This window comes from Dermochelys coriacea, chromosome 27, assembly GCF_009764565.3.
Source record: "Dermochelys coriacea isolate rDerCor1 chromosome 27, rDerCor1.pri.v4, whole genome shotgun sequence".
In the NCBI taxonomy this organism is placed as follows: domain Eukaryota; kingdom Metazoa; phylum Chordata; order Testudines; family Dermochelyidae; genus Dermochelys; species Dermochelys coriacea.
The window spans coordinates 7274774-7287097 of record NC_050094.1 but is presented as its reverse complement, the minus strand read 5'-3'; the positions used below and the strand labels follow the sequence as shown (position 1 = coordinate 7287097).

Below are 12324 nucleotides of genomic sequence, written 5' to 3'. Positions count from 1 at the left end.
CTGGGGGGGGAGTTGCTGCTGGCATGGTTACATGGCTAGGAGGTGCGGGGGGGGATGTGTCACCCTCGGGGCTTGCCGGCATGGTTACGTGGCTAGGAGGTGCAGGGAGGTCACCTTTGGGGGGTTGCCAGCATGGTTACGTGGCTAGGAGATGCAGGCGGGAGGTCACGCTCCTGACCGACATAGCTATGCCAGTATGTGTTGGGGGTGTTCTCCATCCCCCAAGAGCCCAGTGTTGACCAGGCCTAACTCCTATCTCAGGAGCTGCTAGGAAGAAAGCAGAGGTGGGGCTGGGCTGGGAAACTGAGGCAAAGGGACGTGTTCCCACTCAGCTCCCTCCCACCCACCAGATTCCTTGCAGCGCTAACGTGGCCCTCATCCCCTTCCCCAGCCTGCCTTCCCCAGGCTGTGCGTGGAGTCAACCTCTCTCTCCCGTGGGGCCTGGCCTCCCGCCCCCACACACCTGAAGTCCTTGCGGTTGTAGAAGTCCCAGGCAGAGGCGTGGCACACCACCTCCCGCCCGTCCGCCGGCTTCTCCAGCATGGACTTCTCCCAGAACTCCGGCGGCATCCCCAGCAGCCCCAGCGAGGTGAAGAACTCCTCGGAGACCCGGAACATGTGCGTAGCGTTCCAGTTCTGGACAAGCAGAGCCAAGGGAAGCCCCCGTTACACGAGCCAGGAGGAGGCCACCCGGGGGAGCAGCAGGGGGCGGGATGCTGCCGGGCCAGTCACGCAGCGCAAGCCTCAGCAGTGGGAGGGTCACATCTTCTCCCAAGGAGTGGCGAAGGGGGCCGGGTCCACAGCCCCGGAGAACAGGGTGCTCTGCCGATCCCCGGGGAGAGATACAGTGGGGCAGCTCCCCCGCGCTACCCCACCGGTGCCCCTCGCCATAGGCGCCGACCTCCCCTCTTTCCTGTGGGTGCTCGACCCCCACCCTCACCCCTTCAATGAGGCCCCACCCCTGCCCCGCCCCCATTCTGACTCCTTCCCCAAATCTCCGCCCCGGTCTTGCCTCTTCCCTGCCTCCTCCCCTGAGCGCGCCATGTTCCCGCTTCTCCCCCTTCCTCCCGGAGCTTGCTAATGCCGCCAAACAGCTGTTTGGTGTCAGCCAGGCAGCAAGCGCTGGAGGGTAGGTGGAGGAGCGGGGACGCGGTGCGCTCAGGGGAGGAGAAGGAGATGGGGCAAGGGTTGAGGGGAGCTTGGCTGCCAGTGGATGGAACACCCACAGAGTCAGCGCCTATGCCCCCCGCTCTGAGAGATGGCTCTTAAGGGAGGCACAGTACCTGCGTGAGGCTGCTGAGATACACCAAGGCAGGGCAGCCCGAGACATGCTGGTAGCTAAGAGGATGCCAGCAGCAGGACACTAAACAAGTCGGGCTCCTCTCCCTGCAGCCCAGAGCCTCGGGCAGCCATTTGCATTAGTGCAAACCGGACTGGTGGTTTTCCCCCCCACACTGGTGCAAATGATGACACAACATGCAGGGCATTGACAAATCAGGCCCACTGGGTGGATCATTAACCCTCTACCCCAAGGGTGGCCAATCTGAGCCTGAGAAGGAGCGAGAATTTACCAATATACATTGCCAAAGAGCCACAGTAACATGTCAGCAGCCCCCCATCAGCTCCCCCCCACTCCTGGCACCTCCCACCCACCAGCAGCCCTGCCGATCAGCGCCTCCTCTTCCCTCCCCATCAGCTGTTTCGTGGCGTGCAGGAGACTCTGGGGGGGGGGAGGAGGGAGGAGCAAGGGCATGGCAGACTCAGGGGATGGGGTGGGAAAGGGTGGGGCAGGGGCAGGGCCTGTGGCAGAGCCAGAGGTTGAGTAGTGAGCACCCCCCAGCATATTGGAAAGTTGGCACCTGTAGCCCAGCCCTGGAGTTGGGGCCTGTATAAGGAGCCCCATAGTAACTTCTGAAGAGCTGTGTTGGCCACCCCTAGGCTACCCCCTCCCCACACCGCTGCGCTCAGAGGACATGGCCCTGGCTCTGTTGTCACTCAGTCAACTGGCGGTTCCTCCACTGCTTGTCGCCTGCCCAGTCCTTGGAGACCCTGTTTCCAGCCCTGCTCCCAAGCTGGGGAGCTGGAGACACAAGTCATGCAGAAGAATCTCCCATTAACTGCTCCCGACTGTGCTGAGAGCATGTGAGTGGCCCATGGTGATGCAAGCTGGGGACCCTGGAGCTTACCTTTGGAGCACCAGCAAGGCTCAGTGGGTCCAGCTGCCTGGAGTCTCTCTGTCTGCCCAAGAAGAAATCTCTCACTCACACCCTGCTGCTTACCTTCCCCCTCTTCCCTCCCTTCTCCATTTCCTCTCAGCCCTTCCCTCGCTTTTTTCTCTTTCTTGGGCCAAATTCCTCCCGGGGTCCAGTCCCCCAGACTGCAACACAACCGCTGCACCCAGGAGGAATTGGACCCATTCTGTTCCCTCGCTGTGCGCACCGAGTAATGTTCCTTCACCTGGATCTTGCCTAAGAGATTCTGGGAGGACAGTCAAAGCAGATTTGTCCAAGCTGGCAGCCTTTTTAATCAGCCCTTCCCCAGAAAATTAGTTTCGCCCTGGGCTCAGACCTGGGTTGTTGCCACTGAAAATGGTTTGTGGTCGTGAGTTTCCCCTGGGAGCAGTGACCACAGAAGGGAAGCCCCCCCCCTCTTTCTCCCTCTGCTGTTTCCTTGGGCTGATGGTGCTAAGATCACTCCCCTGAGCCCTGCACCCTGCATCACCGGGAATTTGAATATCCAAGCCGGATGTTTTACTAAAAGATCTGCTCTCGTTCAACCAGGAACCAATGCAGGGAAGTCCCCTGGCCTGTGCTATGCAGGCAGTCAGATGAGGTAACCACTGTGGTCCCTTCTGGCCTTGGAGTGTCTCCGTCTATGCCTCCGGCCAGGCGGTGGGGGATGCAGTTTGCATGAGAGATGTTCTCTGGGGTAAAACGTGCCAGGCTCAGCACGGACCCTCCAGGAGCAATGTGGCTCATCGCTACGGGCAGAGCTCTGCAAACTGCCCCATGGGCAGCACGCAGGCGTCCTCGTCTCTTGCGGGGTGATTTACCTGCCTCTACCCACAATCCCCAACACTCAAGCCCTTTGTCAGGCTTTGAGGCAAGAGGCTAAACAATCGCAGCGAATGGCCACCAGGTTCTTACTTGCTCCACCATGGCGCTGGTGACGTCCAGGTTGGGTTTGCCCGGGAAGGGGACCATCATATCGTAGATGTTGTTCCACTGCTGGGCCCACATGTTGCCTGGAGAGAGAACAGCACAGTTCAGGGGTTTGCTACGGCAGGCAGCTGTTCCTATGAACCACGTCTGGCTGCCTCTAGACGGAGCAGAGAGCTCAGGGCCCATCAGCACACTTTCCTCCAGGGGAGCAGAACAGATGGCCGCCTACCAACCTACTGGAGCATCCCTGAAGAAAGGGAGCTTTGGAGCGCAGCAGGGGCTCGTCTGGGAGAAGATATGTGACAGCTCCTTGACTTTCCTCCCTCGTTTCAGCACCTTTTGGAGCTGGAGACGGAGAGGTCTCCTTTCCTTGTCTTTAGCTGCAATAAGAGGAAGTGCTGTCCAACGGTCAGAGCACTCCCAGGCTCCGTTGCCTGCCCCGCCATTGACTCATTGGGTGATCCCCAGGCAAATCACTGTCCGGCTCCGTGACTCCTTTTCACACCTCTATACAGCAGGGAGGACACTCGCCTGGCTACGGGGCTGGGAAAAGTGCGGGAAGCTCTTTGGATGATGGGCACTATGGAAGTGCGGGTTACTGATGCCAGCAGGTGAAGGAGGAGATGGGGCAATGGTGGCGGGGTGGGATCAGATGCCCTCTGCCAGGATCTTTGCAACTGTCTGATTTCCTAACTATTTGCCAGCCCTTGGGAAGGCGCTGTGGTGCCCTGCCATAGCTACTGCATGCAGGGTGGTTCATGACAGTCTATGCAACCTCGTGCACAGAGCTTGGCTCCAAGTGTTTCCCATTCCCTCGTGCTCCCCCCGACCCCCACCGCCCAATCGCCTGGCATAAATTCAACTTCAAAGCCATGTAATTAGCGCGCACGGGTGGGTGGAGGAATCTGTTGCAGGGCTAAATATCTGGGAATTCCTCCCAGCGCTGACTGGTCAGACCTGGTCCTGGGGTTTGTTTGGGTTGTTCCCTCTGCTGTTTTCCTCCCTTTGGGGAGAACTGGAACTGCCTTGAGCAGCTGCTCTGGGCTGATAACAGACTGAGAACAATATGCTTCTAGCTTGAGCAGCTGTGCCGCTCACATGGCCTGATTGTCGGGGGCCACCAGCATGAGTGAGCGTCACGCAGTGATGGGCTAATCTGAGAATACCTTACGGCTCAAAGCACTCTGCAAACCATGGGCAGGCAGCACTGTGGAAATGCAGCCACCGCTGGAGTTGAGGATGGCAGCTCAAGAGCACGCAGAAGTGGCAGGTGCTGGGAAGTCTCCTCTCTCAGAGAAAGTGCCCTGGAGATCTTTAATGCCAAGGCAGAACCTCAGTGTGTAGGATCTGCCACAGCCACCATGTGCGATGGGGGCCCATCAATGCCATAGGAGCCCTTGGACCTCATTCAGCGTTGATGGGGGAGCTTAGTGCAGAGCGGCCCCTGCTACGCCCAGTGTCTCCCGAGCTGTGCTGGGGCAGGGAAGGAGCAGGTGTGGACTGTGTGCAGGGCGTGTATGTAACCCCCTCGGTGGGGTGCTCTGTCCTGCTCTGGGGGTGGCTGGGACCCAGGTAGAGCTTGATAGTTTAGTTCAGGCAGGGGAGGCTTGTGTCTTCAGATCCAGAGGCCCTGGGTTCGATCCCGGCTGCCAACAACTCCCCCCGGGTTACGGGCGTTCCTTGCACATGTAGTATCCAGAGCTGGGCACATAGGGCTGCAGCCGCCTGCCCCGAATCCAGCCTCCCACTGCTACTCAAACGCTCCACAATTCCCCCTCCCTGTTGCTGACCTTGTGTCCATTCCCCCCACCGCCCTCAATATCCTTAGCACAATGTCAGCTTGCTCTGTTGCCAGATCTGCATGGGCGCCCCATCCTCCTGAGGCAGCTCTGCCTTCGCACCCAGGAGTGGGAGAGGCGGGTGACCCTCCTCAGCAGGCTCAGGCCTGCCTTGTACCCACTTACCCAGTAAATGAGCAGGGATGGGGCCCTGGAGGTTGATGTACTTGGGGCCGTAGTGTTCGTGCAGCTTCCTCCTGACATAGGCGTGGAGGTTCAGGTAGAGGGGCTCCAGCTGGTGGTAGAGTTCCTCCAGATCATCCTCAAAAGTGGGCGAGTCGTACCAGGAGCGCCAGTAAGCGCCGGTATCCTTGAAACCTGGAAACAGAGAGCACAGGGCCAACAGCAATGAACTCCAGCGTTTTGCCCAGGGACGGCAGTTCGGGGACCGCCCCCCTTGCCTTTCTGCACAAAATCATCCCTGGGGGAGCAAGGATGCCCGCTGGAGGGATGCATGAAACGCTGAGAGAGGCCCTGTGCCCAGTGGGTAGGGACGCCTGCTCCTCCAGGTGAGCTGCCAGCTGGGGACAGGGGGGAATCCCCAGCTGGTACAGAACCAGCACCACATCCCCGTTCATTCCCCAGGCCTTACTGATCAGGGGCGTGGCCAGAGGAAAGGGGGTGTGGTCAGAGGAAAGGGGGCATGTCCAGAACTCTGCTAGGTCCAGGCTAGAGCAGCCCCGAGGTTCCCTTTGCTGTACACTCTCAGGCCCTGCTCCGAGCAGAGCTTGGCCAGACACAGGGATCTTGCGCAGTGGGCCAGAGTCTGATCTCACTTACATTTCACTGTGGGAACCCTACTGATGTGTAGCTGAGCAAGAATGTACCAGCAATGAGGAAACTGAGGCCCGGCTTCTGCCCCCAGTGCACAGGGGTTGCCATGCTGAAATGGACCCATGGCCATCAAGGCCGTCATCCTGTCTCCAGCATTGCCCAGCGTCAGATGTGGCACGAGAAGGTGCAGAACTTCCAGGGCTCGACTTTCCTCTCGCTTCCACCAGCGGGGTTCCATCGGCTCCTGATTTACACCCGGGCGAGAGGCGACTAACTCCTTGAATGCACTCCTCATGCAATGCTGTGCCATGGACGTGGGGCAGACATGCCTCCTGACCAAAGTTCCCTCTAATTTTTGACAGGCCGTGTGCGCAAAAAATTTCTTCTGTGCAAATTGTTGTGCTTCTGTGCAAATTTTTGTGCATGCGTTGTTTTGCCATGTGTGCGGGGTTTAGGATCTGTATGCGCACGCAAATGTGCACAGCTTAGAGGGAACAGTGCTCCCAGGAGGAGCGACTGTCCTTCATCAGGTGTTCCTGAGCTTCAGGCTGGTTTGTGAGGCTCCCCCATCCCCCACCCCCTGCTTGGTGACAGAGATGCCTGCAGTAGCAGGAGACCGGCCTCAATGTCTCACCGTCCATCCTGTAGGCCTCGTTGCTCAGCGTCACAAACTCCTCGTACTTGGGCCTCAGGGGGTTTCCAGCTGAGCTGTGCCAGCGCTCCCAGGCATAGAGCAGCTTTTTGTAGCTGCGGGAGTTGGCCATGATGTTGGTTATCTCTGAGGCACGAAAGAGGAAAACACAACGGAGAGTCACGCCAGCTTTCGTGGCACGCAGGGGGAGTTTCTTTCCCCCCACAATAGGTCTCCCCAACTTCCTAGGGCTGCGCAGATCCCCAGCTGCACGGACAGGGGTTGGGGCAGGGGAAGGGGTGTGAACCCCCATCAGGTTCTCTACCGCTCGCGGATCAAGCAGAGACGGGCCTGAGCTTGGATCTAAACGCTCACAAACATCGGGGTGCCAGACAGTGCCCTGGCTTCACAATGGGCCAAAGCCCCGGGAATGGTGGGGTGTCTGCAGCCCCTGTGCCTGTAACATGCTGAACAAACACCCCAGATCCAAACAGCGCCCCCCTCCCACGCCCCTGGGGCGCTGGACATCTGAAACTGGAGCAGGATTGTGCGGCTCCGGAGGGAGCAGAGGTTGTGATGCAGGAAGGCTTGTCGGCTCTAACGCCTGCCAGGAGCAGCCTGACACCCCTTTTCTCCGGCCCTTGCCCCATCTCCAGTTCAGTGTCACCTTCCAGTCCCCCCTGAGCAGGAGCTGGCAACCCTGGGTTTGGGGCATGGAGGACTCTCTAGTGTAGGAGCTGCCGGCCACTGGACCCCCTCATCCTGTCACCTGCCTGTGGTGAGTGGCCAGCGCTTGAGACTTCAGAGAAAGTGTCTAAAGGCCCATCACGTACCCGGCCATTTGTACAATACTGCAGGGAAGGGGAGAGGATTCCTCCCTGCCCAGCTGAACTGAGGAGTCTGATTTCCTTCCCCTCAACCACCAACACTGGCTTAGAGCTTCCAAATTCCACTGACGTCAGTGACCAAACTCCCACTGACTTTAGTGCCACTACGATCGGGGCCACTGAGCAAGCAGGAGGCTTTGGGCTGCTTTCTTGCCTCCTCGAGAAGGGGCCCAAATCTGGAAGGTGCTGATCACGCTCAGCTCCCGTTGGCTCTGGCAGAGGCTGAGGGCCCTCAGCACCTTGCAGGCTCAGGCCCACCTCCTGAGCAAGGAGCTTCGAAGTTCAGAAAGTGACGGAATACGAGTCATTGGGCCGAGGGCTCCCACCCAGCTGGGACGGGAAGGCACCGTACCTGGCTCCAAAGCCCAGCAGTTGGTGGTCTGGTTTGGAGGACACACCTTGGCAGTGGAATAGATATTGTCCATCTCGCTCAGGATGGTGTTGTACTGGGGGAGGAGGCAAAAGCAGATGTTACGGGTTGAAGAACGAGGAATCAGGGCTTCCTTCAGCACGTGGGCACTACAGTCAGAGTTCAGGCACAGGGAGAGAATGGAGGATACTCTGCCTATGGATTGGCAGCACCTCTGAGGCTCCTTTCACTTTGGTACGTGGTTCTGTGTGCCTGTCCTTTGTGTGTGAGTTTGCGAGGGTGAATGGGAATGCAGGTGGGGGGTGGCTGTGTGTGCAGTTTGGCTTGTGCGGTTTAATGTGTGTAGAGGAAGAAGGCTGGGCATGCATATGGTTTGGGGGGGGTGTATGGGAGCGTGTGACTTGGCAGAAGGGGGGCTGTGCATTCATGAAGGTGGAGTGTGCTTTTCTGGTGGGAGTGCGTTGTTAGTTGCTTGTTAAAATAAGGGGCAAACAGGTGAGCCGATCTGACTGGTTAGATGGAGCCAGACCATGCATCTCCCAACCTGCCCCGGGCCCAGATGGCTCAGCTGAGGTGAGGAATGGTGATGTGGTGTAACGAACACTGTCAATGACCCTGGGTTGCTGAGTCAGCCCTCCTGCCACACACAATCTGCAGTCTTAGCGAGACCATGTCAGGCTTATGTGGGATCTATCAAAAACGAGGGACGCCCATCCCGAGGGCCAGATGAATAATGTGGCTGGCAGAGAGCAGACAGATGCTGTGCAAAGGCTCCCTTCCCTCCCCACAATCTACCAATACAACTCGATCGTGACCTAGAGTGACCCTGCTATTCATCATGCTGCCAGTACACCCCCAGCTCGACCTGCACCCCCCCGCTATTCCAGTCCTGCTCTACACCCCCACCCCCGCACACAGCTCTTTGCTAAGACACCCGAGTCCTCTGCCAGTTTTCACACCCACTTCCCATCTTTACCAGCCCGATCTGCAGCACCCTGCCAATCCACCCCTGCCCTCCCCCTGCTCTGCCAAGGCACCTACGTCCCAGCGTGGCCATCTCGCCTTATGCCAAGAAAACCTGTCTCATCCACGGTCTAGGTCTCTTTTTGATCAGGGAACCGTTTTGTAGGCTGGGAGCTTCCTAATATAGCCCATGTAGCCAGCTGCCAGTGAATGCTGGGCTGTGGGCCCACCTACTCTTCCACCCCATAGGACTGACTCCACCCTAGAGGACTGACTTCGGCAGCACTCAGATCTCCAGGGAATACAGTTCCTTGGATTGACCAGGAAGCCAGCAAAGTGCTGCTGGAATTGTATTCAGCCAGCACGGGGTCCGGCTGGATAGGATGCTGAGTTAGGAGAGTTGGTCTCTATTCCTGTTTCTGCCACTGGCTGTGTGACCTCCAGCAAGTTGTTTCCCTTCCTGTCTATTTAGGTGGTTGGCTCTTTGCAGCAGGGACTGTCTCTCATGATGCGGGTATGCAGCACCCAGCACAAGGATGGGACCCTGATCCTTGCTGAGGCCTCTAGGCTCTGCTGGTGCTCTTCCTGAGAAGCCAGAGGGGCATTCCTGAGGCTGCTGAAAGTGTGGCTTGGATGATGAGATGGAGGCCTGAGGCCCTGACCACTTGTGACCACTAAAGATCCCCCAATGGTTTTCAGATAAGTAGAATTGTTAGCCCCATTGTTCCGGTCAAATTCCAGTTTGGGAAATCACATCCTGCTCCCTAATATTCCCCTTAAGCTTTCAATGGAATGGTCATTAGCGCTTCTTGTCCCAAATTGCTGTGTGGCATCATGTTTTAAACAGCTGCCACATTGCACCTCAGAAGGGGCTGCATTGCAGTGGTGGGTAAAATGATTCTCACTGATATAGCACTTCGGGAGGAAAGGCACGCTCTGGGAGAATACACTAACTGAAAGTCCTTTTAAAAGAAGGAGTAGCTCTTCAGATACCCCAGAGTGCAGCTATTTATAATGTCCTTTCCCTCTATTGCTGCAGCTGGCTCAGTTTAGCTATGAGTGAAGATCAAAGTTTGGGTCGACAGTTGCATTGGTTATGGTCACTGCCAGCAGCAAGACAGTAGCAACAGGGCATTTTCTGCATCCTGAATACAACTACAATCTCTGGGAGAGGAAACTACACTGCTTTGTCCCTTCCTCTGGCTGAGCTCGCACTGCTGAAGGCGGGAGGGGGCCAGGTGGGAAGCCTTTCCTCTGGAGAAGGAAGGTATTTGCATTCACTCCAAGCCTTACCGGCTGGGAAGGAATAAATACAGCTAATCGGCAGGAAGGAGATTTCAAAACTTGCTGCTTCTGTTCTACCAGCTAAGAATGGCTAAGGCTCAGGCTTCTCTCGGCGGGAGAGAGACACTGCTGACACTGCTCTCAGGAAGCCTGGCCTACTGATGGAGTACGGCTGTGGATCTAGCTGCAGCATGTGGGGTCCCAGTGGCACAGCTTACACTTCTACACGGTATTTCATCCTGGAGCTTCCCAATGCCCTTCGCAAACTGGACCCAGAGTTCAGCTCCCAGTTAGGCACCTAACCAAGTGGGCAGATTTTCCAAAGAATCTAGCTCACCAGGCTCTCCTATTAGCCTGGCACCCATCATGGGCACGGAGCCCCTGAGAAGCAAGGCCCTGAGCTTTTGGGAAAATGTCGCCCTGCTTGCAGAGAAAAACATCTTTGGCCATCACCCAAATGCGACCGTCTCTGGGGAGGAGGCACAGCACAGCGTTACAGCAGCAGCAGCACACTGCAGAGCATTTAAGAAGGGGACATTTTGCAAGTGTGAAATGCTCTCACCGGGCAAATGATTTCACGATGCCCAGAGCGAGTGTGTAACATTCTCAGCAGTCCCAGTGGGTGCAGACTTCAGCTTTGGTAGCACTTTGCACCTGATTAAATGACAACACAAGCTGCTGGACAGAGGGCAGCCCGGGCCCTTCCAATTCCTACCTGACAAGCCCCATACGCCACCCCTGTCTGCTTCCAATTCAGCTACATGGGGCTTTGCTGGGGCTAGCGCAGGGGCAGGCTATGCTCCATGGTGACGTTTGCTTTGCTGGGAGGAAGGGGTGCTGATGGGCACTGGTTGGCACAGACAGAATGAGTCTGGTTAAACTTACACAGGATTAGGTGGAGGTGGTGCCCCAGAGGGTTGGATCAGCAGAGCTCGGGGTCTCTGGAGTCACCCCTTGCTTTTAAATCAGACTCCACTTGCCTGCCTGGGAGCCAGACAAAAGGTTTTATACCCCACCTTCCCCTTGGAACCGTTCAAAAGAGCAGCAGTAAATTAACTGGTGCAGGCAGAGTGACAGGATTAGCTGGGTAACTTTGAGCCAGCCCCTCCTATTCAACGCTTTAGCCATCGCTTCGCTTCGCTGCACGGATTTGCGGAGAGCAGCAACTTGCCCGGTCTCCAGCATTCAGAGTGGGGTCTGCCTGACTCCCTGGAGTAACACGCTGCCCACCTTCCCAGGGTCACACCAGCACCGCTAACCCCGGGGGCTCTGCAGATTTGGGCTGGGTCTGCACATGGATGGGAGACGGCCACGGAGCGCCCAGGAGCTGTGGTCAGTCACGAGGCAGTGCTCTTCCCGCTGGCTCATTCCTGACTAATTGCCCCTCCTTCCCCGCAGCATGCTGACTTCTGGAGCTGGTAACAAGCATGACCCGCTTGCTGGTGAGCATCACAGATCCCATGAGGCTTCTCCTGACCACAGGCCTGGAAAAATTCTAGCCTGGACAGTGATTTCCTGCCAAAGCTGCTGCTGTTTTCATTTCCGCTCTCTCTCCTTTGGCCTCGGTGCCTTTCCTTTCCTGCCTGTATTTTTCTTAGCACCCTGTTCTGCTCCTTGGTTCATTTTTTTGACAGTGTGTCAACTGGCCTGGCAGCAGCGGCCGCCCTCCCTGTTCCCTTCGCACCTCAATGATGTTTCCTCCTCCGATCAAAGAAAAAAATACACTGTCTTTGCTTCTCTGACCCATTGATCTGAGGCCATTACCCCAGTGCTGCCCTGGTGTGCCCCTTGGCGTAGTGTAGCAGATGTGATGCTAGTTTATGCCTCCAGGACTCCTGCCCTTTGTACCCTCATTGCTCCTGAGGGTCTGATTCCCCTGTGCCCCGGGCAGTTGTTTACACCAGTGCAAAGTGCTATCAGATCAGCATTGCAACCTTTTACAGCTTTGCCCAAGCTGCAAGGCAAATCAGCTCAGGCTGGCATTTTTGCCAGGAAAGAGCAGTAGCCACTGAGGAAACAGAGCGGATGTTGCAGCTGTTCGAACCAGGGCTCCCACACTTTGCTGGCCGCACACCTGACCAGCAAGTTACAGAAAAAGTAATTTCGATTAAAGCCCTGAGGCTTGGAAACATTGATGCCCTGGGAATCACGCCATCCTAGGAAAGGTGAAAGCCGCGGTAGGGGCCCCTTTTGATTTGGCAGCCAGGGTGTCATTTCAGAAAAAATCTTGGGGCGTGGGGGGTGTTGTGTCAGCATCTAGACTAGACCATGAACATATGATACCCTGCAAAGCTGGGGGCGGGGGCCAAAAGGGGTGCGCATGAAAAGTCTGGGAGGGTGGAAGTGCCCTCCTTGTCCCATAGCAAATTACAGCCTGTCCAGCGTCCTGACACAGCGACTTTGTAAGAGGGGTAGG

At 57.0% G+C, this 12324-nt stretch overlaps 1 protein-coding gene across 2 annotated transcripts in view; it reads right to left on the bottom strand.

Annotated features, from left to right (window-relative positions):
• The window catches only part of ACE (angiotensin I converting enzyme), a 58187-nt gene that overhangs the window by 26456 nt on the left and 19407 nt on the right, over positions 1-12324 (bottom strand). For both annotated transcript variants that reach the window (XM_038385349.2, XM_043503363.1), the window contains exons 3-7: positions 7644-7737; positions 6408-6551; positions 5126-5317; positions 3147-3244; positions 464-636 (exon numbers count right to left, since the gene is read on the bottom strand). In XM_038385349.2, coding sequence (XP_038241277.1) covers positions 464-636; positions 3147-3244; positions 5126-5317; positions 6408-6551; positions 7644-7737 — 701 coding nt within the window. The remainder of the gene's footprint in view (positions 1-463; positions 637-3146; positions 3245-5125; positions 5318-6407; positions 6552-7643; positions 7738-12324) is intronic.